Source organism: Convolutriloba macropyga, chromosome 13 (assembly GCF_964194025.1).
Source record: "Convolutriloba macropyga chromosome 13, txConMacr16.3, whole genome shotgun sequence".
Classification (NCBI taxonomy): Eukaryota; Metazoa; Xenacoelomorpha; order Acoela; family Convolutidae; genus Convolutriloba; species Convolutriloba macropyga.
This window is the reverse complement of record NC_134480.1, coordinates 36,218,795-36,233,658: the sequence shown is the minus strand read 5'-3', so window position 1 is coordinate 36,233,658 and position 14,864 is coordinate 36,218,795. Positions and strand designations below refer to the sequence as shown.

The 14,864-nt window shown below is 35.5% G+C and overlaps 1 protein-coding gene across 3 annotated transcripts in view; it reads right to left on the bottom strand.

Annotated features, from left to right (window-relative positions):
• LOC142352094 (uncharacterized) overlaps positions 1 to 14,864 on the bottom strand; it is a 103,368-nt gene that overhangs the window by 65,900 nt on the left and 22,604 nt on the right. For all 3 annotated transcript variants that reach the window (XM_075404462.1, XM_075404463.1, XM_075404464.1), the window contains exon 2: positions 735 to 1,003. In XM_075404462.1, coding sequence (XP_075260577.1) covers positions 735 to 940 — 206 coding nt within the window. In that variant the 5' untranslated portion in view covers positions 941 to 1,003. The remainder of the gene's footprint in view (positions 1 to 734; positions 1,004 to 14,864) is intronic.

The window sequence follows — 14,864 nt, the reverse complement described above, 5'->3', positions numbered from 1 at the left end:
CTGCTCTGCCAGTGTTTCGGGGACGGCTTAACTTTTGTTAACTAGAAACTATCCAAAGTATTTATCACCATAGAATGAGAAATGTATTCCGTCGCGACAGTACATTTAACTGCAGTCGAATGAAAGGAGAGAAAGCAGAGGTGCCGGGGTGAATAAACTATCGAGAGCAACGTTAAACGTACTTCATTTGTTGTTAATAAACGTATTGCAGACACTGTGAATTTTTGAAGCTATTATTATTAAAGGTGCGAATTTATTAACTATTGTTGAATAATCCATACGGATTTTTAATATAAAGGCTTTGATGTCAGTAGCACTACCATAGGGTCGATATGAATTTGTAGTTGTTCAAGACCCATCAGCTACTCATTTCGGTTACCGACTTGACCATTTTTTAAAAATTCAAGATATGCTTTCGGGAACAATGGATCAAGTAAGTGTTCAGAGTTTTTGGAAAACATAAATTCTCCATTACATAAAGTTTTTAACGAAAATAAGATTGAATTCATATCTCGAAAATGTCCCCAAATCGCAAAGGTCTAAAAAAAGTCAATCCAGTTTACAACCAGACAAAATGTTCTTGATAAGAAATCAAAAGAACAAAACCCGTTACTTTTCTGTAAACTGTCTTCGATTTCTGATACCACTTCTTTCAAGATAATCGATCATATTTGAACAAAACATTTAAAAATCCTGCAGAATTCTTTAGAAAATAAAATAAGCAGGCTGCTTACGATTTCGCTTTAGGTTTTCCTTGCTTCAGAGGACTTGGCTGGGTTGAGTCTGACTCCATCCAAGACAAATCTTCCATTTGGACGCGTTTCCTAGCGCTGTCGATGCTTCGCTCCTTTGAAAGGTATGTTACAATAGCCCATGTCACAACAGTGGAAGCAGCAACAAAGCCAGAGAAAACAAAAAACGCAAAACTGTCGTCCTCCATTGGTATCCCGTAAGTTGCCAGTTTGAAAATTTAGTACTCACGACCTTATAAGCATTAAATACTGAAAACAAACAATCTTTTTAATTAACAAACATAACTTATTAGACTCAAGCCTATTAAAAAAAAAAAAAAAAGAAAACATTGAATTCCAAAATGTTACACACCTAAAAGTGTCAACAAAATGGCAATGTACAAGTTCTAAAATACATAAAACAATAAGAAAATATTTTATTTACAACGTTTGGAATACTAAAAACATAAAAATAAATATATTAGAAAATAAGGAAATTAAAAACAATGAAAACTTAAAAAAGGTCCCTCAACAAATCTCTGTATTCCAACGCCTTTGGGTCCTTCAGATATTCCTTGAAATAGAATTCTTTCAAAAAACCTTTGATGTTCTTAACATTATCGAGTTTTTGTCTTTGTTCATATGGAACTTCATTGTACAATTTCATGGCTTGCAGCATCAATGATTTATCGAGGAATTCCGAATTACTTTTCACAGCCGGATAAATTTTTCCCGTTCTCGCATTCTGGTTACAATTAGAAGTTTGCAATAAATTGTTGTTACTAAAAGCTGGCAATTGTTTCCTAATATATTTCAAGAAAAAAACCATACATCGATATTTGAGAAGGAATTCAACAGGCATGATTCTGTTTTTTATTTTTAAATCAGTCGAGCGATCATACTTTTTTCTTTTGAAACACACTTTTATTCCCCAATTAAGTTGTTTTTCTAATGTTATCATGAGATTTTTTCTGATACCAACGAGCATAAGAGATGAGTATTGAATGTGACTTAAAACAAGAGCGTTCAATAGTGTTACTCTAGTTTTTATAGGAAAACAGTTCCTTATATCTTTCAAGATTTTGATGCTGCACGCCATTCTGGAGAGTATTCTTTTGATCTCTTCTTTAAAGTTTAATTTGTTGTCTAATATTATTCCTAGATATTTTACCGACGAAGTTTCTTCTATGTTCACATTGTTAACATTTAGATAAGACGGAGTTCGTGCTTTTTTTGATGGAGCAAACACGATATATTCTGTCTTCTTATTGTTCATCATTAATTGATGTGATTGGAAGTAATAACATAGTTTTTCAATATTTTTTTCCAAATAACTTCTGGCTATATTTTCTTTAGTATGAGAAGAATAGAGGAAAGTGTCATCGGCGTACTGGATTACTTGACAACTGTTATTATCAATAGCTCTATGAAGATCATTCACATAAATGTTGAACAATATTGGTCCTAATACTGTCCCTTGCGGCACTCCTCTGTTAAGTAAAATCCAGTCGGACTCATTTCCCGAGAAAACTACTTTTTGAGTTCTGTCTTTCAAATATGATCTAATTAATTGTGTAGATGTTCCGTCGAATCCTAAACATTTCAATTTTTCTATTAGTATTTCGTGTGAGATTGAGTCAAATGCTTTTGAGAGATCGAGGAATGCTCCACAAACAGTATTCTTTTTATCCATTTCGGTTCGTACATATTCCGTACATTGTAGTATGGCATCTGTTGTGGACACTTTTTTGCTATATCCAAATTGTTTAGGTGACAGCAAGTTATTTGAGATCAAATAGTCATTAATTTGGTTCCTTATAACTTGTTCAAAAATTTTTGCCAATGCGCCGGTTACCGATATTGGGCGATAGTTAGTGGGATCTTCTGTGTTTCCTTTTTTATAAAGAGGTGAGACCAAAGCTTTTTTGAGGTCAGTCGGAAAAGAAGACTCAGAAATAAACTCATTTATCAGAAAACAGAGAGGCTCCGCAAGGACCGATTGGGCATCTTTCAACGCCCATGCGGGAATTTTTGAAGGACCCAAAGGTTTGTTCACATTCAAACATTTTATTAAATCATGGACTTCTTTACAAGTAACATATTTGAAAAAAAATTTATTTGCATTTCCCGTATCAGCTGAGAACAATGTTTCATCAATTTTTTTTCTTTCGCCAAAGTATTCCCCCAAAACTGAAAACTTGAAGTTCAAAAGGTTTGCGATGTCTTTTCCGTTCGTAATAAGCTCACCGAAACTGTTACGCAGAGTATCTATTACAATTCGTTGTTTTTCTTTGTTCCTAACTTCTTGTATAAATTTCCAGCGACTTTTTTCTGTGTTCAGAGAAACAAAGTCTTTTAATAAGGAAGCTTCTTTTTCTGATTTGAAATTTTTTCCAGATATGAATTTATTTCTATTCAGGAAAATTTTCGGTTTATCATTCCTCACAAAACAAGATTTCAATGGTGCATGCACATTTATTGCTTGCTCGACTATGATACAAAATTGGAACATCATTTCGTTAGCATTTTGTGACATCCAGAAAAAACTCCAATCTGAACTCCGAATATATTCCTGGAATTTTTCTTTAGAATAGTTCTTTTTGTCGAAGAAAGTTTTTTTGATTGGCATTTGTTTCATCATCATTTTTTCCTCTAATATAACAACTGTTCCATAGTGATCACTATTCAAGATGCTCTCTGTAACAAAACATTTTTTGAAGTTTTCTGTGATGATATAATCAATCAATGCAGTCTTATTGATACTCTGTCTTGTCCCTATCTTTGTGTTACAAGACACCAACCCGTACGGAATAAATAGCGTTTCTAATTTTCGTTTTTCGTTCTTTTGAAAAAAATCAATATTGTAATCGCCCATCAAAATTATTCGTTTGTTCTCAGCTGCAGCACAGTCAATTCCCAGCGCCAGTTCTGACAGAAACATTTCAGAAAGGTGTTTGGTCGGGCAGTACGAGATATTTATCAAATACTTTTTTTTAATGAACTCACATTCTACCCAGATGCTTTCGAAACGCGATTCCGAGATGGTTGTAAGATCTGAACGTTCTTTAGGTTTGAAAGATCTAGGTATATAGAGCAGTAGACCACCTCCACTTGTTTTGTCATGTAATGAAAGATTCCTATCTTTTCTGAAACATTGGAAATTTTCACTGCGTACTTCCCAAAAACGGATATCGTCATTCATTTTGAGCCATGTTTCTGTAAAGCCAAAAATTGTGTTTTTTCCCAAATCATCCATTAATTGCTTTAAGGTGGAGTTCTGACTAACAATACTTCTACAATTTAGGGAGAAAATCTTTACATTATTCTTAAAAGACGAGCCTACTGTTTTAACGCACTCAGCATATTTCAGAACTGGCCCTGGGTTTTCTTCTACATCTCCACATTGGATCATGATAGAAGCCTTAACTATTAAGACAAAACAAATATTTAATACACGGGAAAAAGAAATTGGAATGAAATTAAAAGGCGTTCCCGATCTTCTATTGTTTAACACGAAAAATGGCACCTCATGAAAATTGTAATGAGACTGATTCTCCATTTCCATGAAGTGCCTTCTTGCCCCCTGCTTTTAAAGTTTCTGTTGCTATTAAAGTTTCTGTTGCTACATTTCTGGAGTTCTCTGGTTTCTCTAGTCAACAATGCACACAGGTAACCAAAACCGATCATAGAAGGTAGGGGAGGGGCAAAAGCAGGGGGCAAGACGATCATCATGCAACTGATGTCCAGCATAGTTATTCCCCCCAGTTCGCTACGCCACTTGCTGAGTCAGAGTAATGGTGAATGAAAACCGATTTTAAATCATGTCAAATAATTAGAAAAACGCGAGAATGGTAATTCAAGAGTATAGTTCCTCGAGAAAAGTGCATATAATGATTTGATTCCCAATTTTCAGAAATTTCGTGGTCCGAATAACGATGTTTTGTCTGAGCAGGCAGTATACTTTTCAGCGTAGATTACTATAGCACGAGATGAGAAAAACTTGTGGTTTTGTTGACCTGCGGGAAGTCTTCTTCTTGCTAATTGATTAAAACAATTCAAAAAGAAAGAATCAAAAGCTGGAAAAATTGTCGCTTCGTCAAGAGAGACATTTAAGAGAAAATACCGAACTAACGCAGCCAAAGCTTCAGACTGAATAGAACTTACAGTATTGTTAATGATTTGGGTATTTCTCATTATAGCTTAATGGTCAGATAATCTATAGCCACTATCATGGTAATTATACCATATTAAGGGAGCTAAAATGCGAGACCCAAAGAACTTCTATCTTACGGGCCAAAAACCTAAATGGACAAATTTAATGACAGCCTTTTCCAACAGACATTTACAAATGAAACGAAATTGAAAGCCAATCAGTCTAAATCTAAATTTAAAAACAAGTCTTGGCTTTAACTAGTCTCGTAAGGTAATCAACGATGGGTGAGTTTTCAACCAATCCGAAAAAAAAATATCTACAAATACTATCATTAAATTTTTCAGTTCTTGGAATAGGTCAACTTTTTTAACTCGAATTATAAGAAATCTCGAAAATCTTTGTTTTTCAAATTCCAAAACATGTCGCTAACTTTCACTTCTGAAATTTGGATGGACTATTTTACAAAATTAGCTTAATTTTCCGGTTTTTTTGCATATATCTTGAGTGTCAGATCCCGCCCCCGAAAGTCGTGGTTTTCGCTTTTTTTGTGCAATGCCTCTATAATTATGTTTTTCAGTGTCACTGCACTGAAAATGATACGCCCATTAAAATCTTTTGACAAACCGGAGCAGTCGCTAACGTGCTGCCCAACCGTTGAATAAAATTTCCGGTGTTCTTTTACCCTAGTGGTAACTTGTCAAAAAAAATGTTCAACAGAGATAACTTTTGCAGTTTTTTTCCATTCGCAATTTTAAATTGCCACTCTTTGAATTTAAAAGAAGATTTCCTCTTGAATAATTTTATTCAATGTTATACCTTTCTCTTGGTATTTGAGGCTTTCGTTTACCTACAACGATCGTTCCCAGAATTTTTATTTAGTTTGTGCGATCCAACTTTCAGGGTGTTGATTTTTTAGCTGCGTACCCTAGTTTCTTTTATGTGCTTCGTCAAAAGTTTTCAAATTAATCCTGCAATGAAAAACCTTATGCTCATTGAACTGATCTACTTTTCTTTCTTGATGCCATTGAAGTTATAGAGTTGTGTAGGTACCGGTGGTTTTACTGTATTATTTGCAAGAACTATTTTTTTCTTGCTAACACTTATTCATCTCCAGAGAATTTGCATCAACATTTTTAATTGTAAACCAAATGTTTTCAATCAATGCGTTAAATTATTTTGGAGCAATAATTCGCTTGTTGACTTCCTGGCACATAAAATATCGTCAAGATATTGCGCAAAAAGTTTTATCCCAAACTTCAGGTCTGTTTTGAGTAATTTGTTGCGGAGAATATAGAACCATACAACATTCCCAATTGTTTTTATTCTTCTTTGCTTATTTTCTGGAAGTTCAAAAGAAACCATTTTCCGCATCGTTCATTTTCAAATCGTTTAGTATTCCAAACTAATGTTCTTGAAAAATCGGAGCAGTTCCAACTGGCATCTTCTTTTACGCAACGCATGCCTCAGATACACTGCTTTCCTCCATTACGATTTCATCCAGCTGCTAGCGAATATAACAGCCAAATGTGCCCCCTTGCTAAGCCACTTGTTACTTTCAAATATGGTTACATTTGAAAAAGAGATTCGTAACTGCGACTTTAATAGAAGTTTTAGTGTTGATCTTTCTATATTTGGAGTGTGGTCACTTGAATAGACGCATCTTAGAGCTAATTCTATCGCTTTTGAAACCAGCTAATTCTATCGCTCTTGAATTGTGTGGAAAATTTATGCGTCTAAAGAAACTATCTGTTCAATTTCATTGTTAACAATTTAATCTATAAAAATAGTAACTAGTATGCACAAAAATGTCACGTTTGACAAAATAGAGGCATCTGCCAAAAGTTTCACTCAAGTTTTATAAGAAACTTCAGCTGAAAGAGGATTATCAAAGGGGCACAATTCTCTCAAATAGAATCAACTTCTAGCTGTACTTTTTGACAGAAAAAAATGAAAACTCTTATCAGATAAAATTTCACATAAAATATTAAATTATAACTAAAGAGGATTACGCAAACAATTTAGCGAGTTGTTTGAAGAAGTTTTCAATTCCAAATGAAATCAAAACCTGGAAAGGATACTGTTTGAAGGTGACGAAGAAATCATGATCTGCACAGTTAAAAACGACCCCAGCATTTTCCTTCAACTAGAACATAATTTGAATAGGCATTGGGAGGTCAAAAATCAAAAAGGAAGGAAGAGCATGAAATAGATTTTCTCAGCATAGCAGTCTACGTTGAAGAACAGAGCCAAGCAATTTTTAAATGGTACCGAAATTCAACAGAAGCAGCAATAATACTAAACTGCCGTAGATGTGCACCATTCCGGCATAATAACACTTCAGAGGGCACTACCTATAGTTTTGTTTTTACCTAAAGGCTATGAGAAAACCCTTTTGATGCCCTTAAAGTCAATCAAAGCAAATGGTGCCAAAGTCCTTATCCGGAAAATTGGTCGTCCCATATTTCAAATCAGATAATTGGAAAAAGTTCGAAAGACTCTAAAGATACCGCAAAAACTACAGCTGTAAGCATGTAAAAAGTTTTGCTAAACCAAAAGGAGATGTTCACACTTTTTCTACAACATAGGGGCCAATTAAGAATTAGACTAAAAGACAATTTGTCAAAAACAACGGATATTACAGCGTTTTACACAACAATGAAACTCAAAACTTCGTATCATTATTAAAATCTAGTTATTATCAGCATCCTAAATTGCACATGGTATAAGAAGTAACTTGTAATGAATGCAATTTTACGTGGATTGGGCAAAAATGCAGACGTATTACAACCCGGATTGCAGAGCATCAAGAAAGACTCGCCTGTAGGTAAGTGTAAAAGCGAAAATTTATGCAACCAACTCCTGTCTGATTGGCGAGTAATCGACTAATGCAATGTGCAGCAAATATTTATGACTCTCAAAGCAAAGCGTATAGTCAATATAGCAATCTCAAAATTTTTTGACCCCGCTTTTTTAAACAGTTCCTGGAACTAATGTCGATAAATCGAGTCTGAAAGCCATACGAAGCCTTGAAACTCTTGATTTTGAGGCCATGAGCAAATTGCGACATTAGCTGTTAAAAGTTTAAATGATAATATACCCCTCCCTGAAACCATCCAAATGGCCCTGCGATGAATTTACTCTAAACCCTCCTAAGCCCTCCTAATATCTAGAGATCAACACTTGAGCTCCTTCTCAAACCGACAGAAAAAAATTTAAAACTATTATCACACAAAATTTCACATAAAATAATAAATTATAACTACAGAGGATTACGCAAAAAATTTAGCGAGTTGTTTGAAGAAGTTTTCAATTTGAAAACGCACCAACTAAAATCAAAACCTGGAAAAGAAAATTTTCAAGGTTGTGCAGACAACATGATCTGCACAGTTAAAAACGACCCCAGAATTTTCCTTCAACTAGAACATAATTTGAATAGGCATTGGGATGTCAAATTTCAAAAAGGAATGAAGAGCATGATATAGATTTTCTCAGCATAGCCGTGTACGTTGAAGAACAGAGCAAAACCTCTTCTAAATGGTACCGAAAGTCAACAGAAGCAGCAATAATACTGAACTTCTTTAGCTGTGCACCATTCCGGCATAAAAACACTTCAGAGGGCACTACCTATAGTTTTGTTTTTACCTACAAGCTATGGGAAATACCCTGATGCCCTTAAAGTCAATCGAAACAAATGGTGGTAAAATCTTTATCCGGAAAATTGGTCCTCCGGTATTTCAAATCAGACAATTGGGAAAAGTTCGAAAGATGCAAAAAAAACAGCTGTAAAGAAGTAAAAAAAAATTACTAAACCAAAATAAGATGCCCACAATTTTTCTACAACATAGAGGCGAATTAGGCATTAGACTAAAAGAAAAACTGTCAAAAATAACGGATGTTAGAGTGTTCTACACAACAATGAAACTCAAAACTGCGTACGATCATTAGAATCTAGTTTTTGTCAGCATCCTAAATTGCACATGGTATGCGAAGTAATTTGTAATGAATGCAATTTCACGTGGATTGGGCAAAAACGCAGAGATATTACCACTCGGATTGCAGAGCATCAAAATGAACTCGCCTGTAGGTAAGTTTCCAAGCTAATGTTGTGGCACCCCGCTCGTGTTTGATTGGCGAGTAATTGACCAATACAATTTGCCACAAAACTACTGACTCTCAAATCAAATCATATAGCGCAACGGAAGCCATTGATGGACACGCCCGATGAAAACTGGAGCCTGAATTTTACACTAAAATGTTAGTTAGCAGTGGTAACGTTCCTTTACTCAAAGGTTACTGTTTAGCTAATTTAAAACATACTATTGGCATAAAAGTTGCAGAAAATGGATATTGTCACAATTTAGTTTTTCAAATTTTTAGTAGAAACGGGAAATGGAGAAAAACCATCACTGAAAAATTGTATAATTCCAGTCACCAAAATCATCGTGTTGACGTGCAGTTGCCTATACGGATCACCTCCATGACACCTCTATTAGCCTAAAAAAATTAAGCAGTGATCAGAACGTTCTTACATTGCACCTCGAATTTGAAAAAGCTCCTGGATAGTAACCTTATAAAACGAATAGAAACAGAACTAACAAAACTGGTTAATATCCGAGATGCCACATAGTGACCGAAACTTCGAAAATTTCATCTGCAAAAATAATTACTTTGCATTCATTTAAACCACGTGAACGAAAAACCTTCCTTTGTATCAACTAACATTCTTGTATATTTTCCATTCAAAATGCTTATATTTATAATTAGTTGTATTGCAAGACTTTGTGGCCCTCGTTTTGGGATTTTAACAACATTTGCAGGCACATAATTAACCTATGATCATTGTGATAGTATCAATTAGTGCGATGTACCAAAGATGGACACCTCATCCGAAGACTCCAATCAAGCCGGGCTATATGATCTCCCTGCGCAAACTGGTTATCTAATTTTTATGTTTTTCAGTGTGAAATTCGAAATCAATTTTGGAGTTTTCGCCTGTTACCCTGGAACATCAATATTTTATCCCTATTTTGTTTTATTGACAATTCCGCTCCACAGAGGGCCCACTTTAAATCAGGTCATCCCGAAAACACCCAAGTACGACATTCTTAAACAAAGATAATTTGAGTCCATTGATGATAAATTTGAATTAGAAAAAAAAAACTCAGATGAACAACGATGAGAAAGTATCTATTTCAAACTATTTTTACGTTCTATACGTTTGCAGTTTTGAACCAATTTACACTACATAAAAAACAGTTAATAAACACAGGCAATACTTACAAAAACCAGACCAGAAATTTTTAGCCTGCCTAAAATTTTAAACTTTCAAGCACACCAACGAAACAAAAAGTGTCGATAATTGTTGCCTATTCAGTTTCTTTCCAATATGACCAAATATGATTAAAAAACTGACAAAAAATTGGAGGGACATTGCTTTAAATGTATTATTCTGATCTTTCTCAATTTCCTGAGATTATTATTTTCATTTTCCTGTAACATTTGGATGACATCAAAACCCTTTACGAGCAAAAACAGAACCGTGCTAGTTGGCTGGAAAAATATTTCCACCATAGGCTGCGTTCAGGTATCATAATCTTATTTTATTTTGTCACAAAAAACATTTCTACATTTCCTTCAGTAATCAGGAGCGCTTGTGGAACCAGAACTAATTCCATTGTTCTACTTCTTCAATATGATGAATCACATGTTAAATTTCTTGCCGCCCTCTTTATAATTTTTTTAAGCGATAAATTTGATACCGAATTTATTCTTCACAATTTTTTTAATTTACCTTTATGCCTAACTAAACTTCTGCCCCTTAGTCCTTCCCTTGCTAACGCATTGGTAGAATCATTTATCCCGAAAAAACAGACCAGGATGAAAACACGATTGACCACGACGAAGGCTATATGTCCACAATTCTGTCCCTCCCGATGTCTGTTAACGCACATCCTGGCCCTGCAACCCGAGATGACTTTAAACTGAATTGATTCGGCAATTTCATTTTTTGGGAAGACGAACTTGTATGAATGTCTGTTGAATATGTGGTAACAATTACCCGTTACCACTGCGAACATAATATCTCTGCCGTCTGCTCAAAAAAATCTGGTTGATCAATTTTCCGTGAGCCAGCCAAATCAGTCGCTTTGGAAGGATCATTTGAACAAGATAATTCTTAATAAAGCCCCATTCTCCCTTCTCATGTTCATGTTTTCCTAGCCTCTTATATTAATTTCTAATTGAACAATGCAATTAATTGATACATGGGGTCCCTTCTCATTCTGTGAAATTGTTTGGGACACGAGGAACTTCCTCTTTCTTTGAAATTAAAAAAAATTAATTCTTGTTCAAGCTCCAATGAGTTTACTGCTAAGGACAAGCAAGCTCTTTTCCCACAATTTGTTTCATCTTTTTTGTATCAGATATATTGTTCAAGCCTCAATGGAGAACTGTTTTTTTTATATTGCTTTTTGCCTCAACAAATTTACTTAAACTTAACCTATGTTTCTGCATCAATTAATTAATGTCCCTCATATATTTTACTTCATTTCAAAAATACTCATTTTTTTCTTGGTAATATTAAATTATGCTACTATGGAGCCTCACATGGTCTGTGTTACTCTGGGCCACACGATTTCAATCAAAGATAAGGCAAGTTGTCCATCAAAGCAGCGGACATTAGGTGGCCAGCAGTTGACAGTCATCTTTTGCGAAGTTGAACTTGTGTCAATGTCTGTTGAATATGTGGTAACAAACAGACAAACATCCGTTACCAATGCAAACGTAATATCTTCTCCGCCCGCTCAAAAAAAATCTGGTTTCTGATTTTTCCGACAAGCAACCAAATCAGTTGCAAGGGAAGGGTTATTTGAACCAGATAATTCTTAATAAAGCCCCATTATCCCTTCTCATGTTCATGTTTTCCTAGCCTCTGTTTTTAATTAAGCAATAGAAATAACTGATACATGGGGACCCTCTTCTTTCTGTGAATTTGTTTGGGACACGAGAAACTTCCTCTTTCTTTGAAATTTGAAAAAAATCTTAATTCTTGTTCAAGCTCCAGTGAATTTACTGCTAAGGAGAAGCAAGTTCTTCTCTCACAATATATTTCATCTTTTTCATTTGAGATATATTCTTCAAGCCTCAATGTAGAACTATTTTTTTTAATTTTGATTTTTGCCTCAACAAATTTACTTAAACTTACCTATGTTTCTGCATCGATTACTTAATGCCCCTGATTATTTTAATTCATTTCTAAAATAATCAATTTTATTCTTTGTAACATTAATTTGTGCTACTATTGAGCCTCAAATAGGCCTTTAGGCGGAAAAATTGACAACTTGAAACCTGTGTTACTCTGGGCCGCACGATTTCAATCAAAGATAAGGCAAGTTGTCCATCAAAGTAACGGACATTAGGTGTCCAGCAGTTGACAGTCATCTTTTGTGAAGACGAACTTGTGTCAATGTCTGTTGAATATGTGGTAACAAACACCCGTTACCAATGCAAACGTAATATCTTTTCCGCCCGCTCAAAAAAGATCTGGTTTCTGATTTTTCCGACAAGCAGCCAAATCAGTTGCAAGGGAAGGGTTATTTGAACCAGATAATTCTTAATAAAGCCCCATTCGCCCTTCTTACGTTCATGTTTTCCTAGAGTCTTATTTTAATTTTTAATTAAGCAAAACAATTAATTGATACATGGGGACCCTCCTCTTTCTGTGAAAATGTTTAGGACACGGAGACACTCCTCTTTCTGTAAATTTTCTCTGATGTCTGTTCAAAGAAACGGACATTAGGTGTCCAGCAGTTGACTGGCAGACCTCTACCTAAGAAACAACAGCAGAGACTCTTCCTTCAGACAACAGACAAAAAACATTCTATTTTTCGTTCCGATGCTGTATTATGCATAGGTTCTTTGTGCAAAATGGTCATTGGTCCCGTCAAAAACCTCCCGTCCAGTATCGGGAGAATGGACCCGAGGTCACTGTTCAAACATCTTGATAACACAATGGTGGCTCACAAGCTAATGCGCGATGCAATATAACGCAAATATGATCACTAATAAAATGGTAAAATGAATTAAAATCTCCATCATAGAATCCGACATTTTCAAGCCGAATTGAAATTCTTTTCATGCAGAGCTCAAAAGACATGGTCTTTTTTGGAAGCGAAGAAGAATTGCCGCTTTTTCATACAAGAAAACCCTCTCACCAAATGGTTACCACCAACTTCAATTTGTGACTGCGACCACAATTCTCCTAATTCTAAATCACGTCCTGTTTCCTCAAACCAAAAATTTATTGGGCAATTGGGCTTCTGCTTAACCTCTGATCTTGAACTGGAATCCCCACTTGATATCTCAAAACCAGGATTTGGAGACGGTCCGTGCAACCGTTCAAACTTACTCGATGTTGGCAAACTATCGAGGACGATGATACAACCGGCTCTGGCATTTCGGCTCTTCTTGAACCTATCGAGGAGCCCAACATCAGTCTTCAGCAGTTCCTCGTTCAGAATTGCCAACTGGTTCTTTGGCCAGCCGTTGGAAAAAAACCTACTCTTTGGTATAACTACACTTTGCAAAACCTTCCATGACTTGAACCCAGAGCCTTTGATTGTTGTTACTTCTGCCCAACCCTGTGCTGAAAAGTTTTCCATTTCAAAGCATTCGTGCTTGAATAATTTCACATGGCGCAATAATCTCATTTCCCTCTTGTTATGCTTAAAAAATTGATATATTTCATCCAATGAAGTATCCGTGGAATAAAATAATCCGCTTCTTCTCGGCTTCCGCTTCGTTGTAGTATCACGCTTTAGCGTTAGATTCTTTGATGAAAATGGAAAATGGAAAAAATTGAACGATGTAAAATTGTACATTGTCAGTCACTATCATCACCGTGTTGTCATTCTGTTGCCTATACATAACACTTCTATTAAACTAGAAAATAAATTAGCAGTGGTCAGATTGTTTTAAACATGCATCCCGCATTTCCAAAAACCTGGCAACACTGCTGAAAGAAGAGCTTTAAAAAAGATTTTCACTAATACGGGTATGTCGCAAATATGGACCCCAATTGTAGGGTCTTCATCTTATACCCCAACTTTTTCAGCTCTTTAGTATTAGCTAGATTGCATTCATGTAACTGGTAGCAAGATTGCTTGTGGTCAACACTATTGCTAGAGGCCATAATTAAAACAATTTCAAAGCTTAAAGCTTGCACAATAATATCACAATTTCTCAATCGTAAAAAAGAAGCATTTCACCCTAGCAACAATGCACTCACACTCTGAAAGTTCATGGCCAAAATGAATCAGCCTACTGAAATCCACTAGTTTGATTACCAGTTGAAAAAGACGGCTGTTTACAATGAAACTCTTTTGACATGCTCCTTTCACCCTAGAACAAACTGATGAAGCGTGCAATTGACGGTCCCGCCGGGTCATGTTGTCCACGCTGTCACCTTCTGCATCACTCATTTGACATTCAAGCAGCACAGCACCCTATACAAAGCTATTCTCTCCTCATTGTCTCCGGGGAAGTTCGTTTTGAAGAACCCGGCACTAAATCTGATATGCTGATGAATCCAAACACCTTGCCGAGCAATGTAACCCCATCAAATGGTACTTGGAATTTCCTTCTCAACATTGAAGAACCTTTTGAGCAACTCTCTGTAGAAATTTGTCAATTTATTGCAGCCTCATTTTTTTCAATAGTAACGAAGCCAGAAAAAAATTCGCGGACATCTCTGAGAAAAAGTTGAAACCGTTAGCTGAAATCTCTAATTTAACAGGCTTATCTTTCAAATCCGAAATAGTTTTCCGAACCTGACTTTCCCTTGCGTAAAAAATTTAAGTGATGGTTCTGAGGCAAAACGGAAAAGTTACGGCTTCAACAGTAGCGAAAAACTCAAATCAACAAACTTTTTATCAAGCTAAAAACCTGCAAAAGAAACTTCGTAAACAGACTTTGGCAGAACG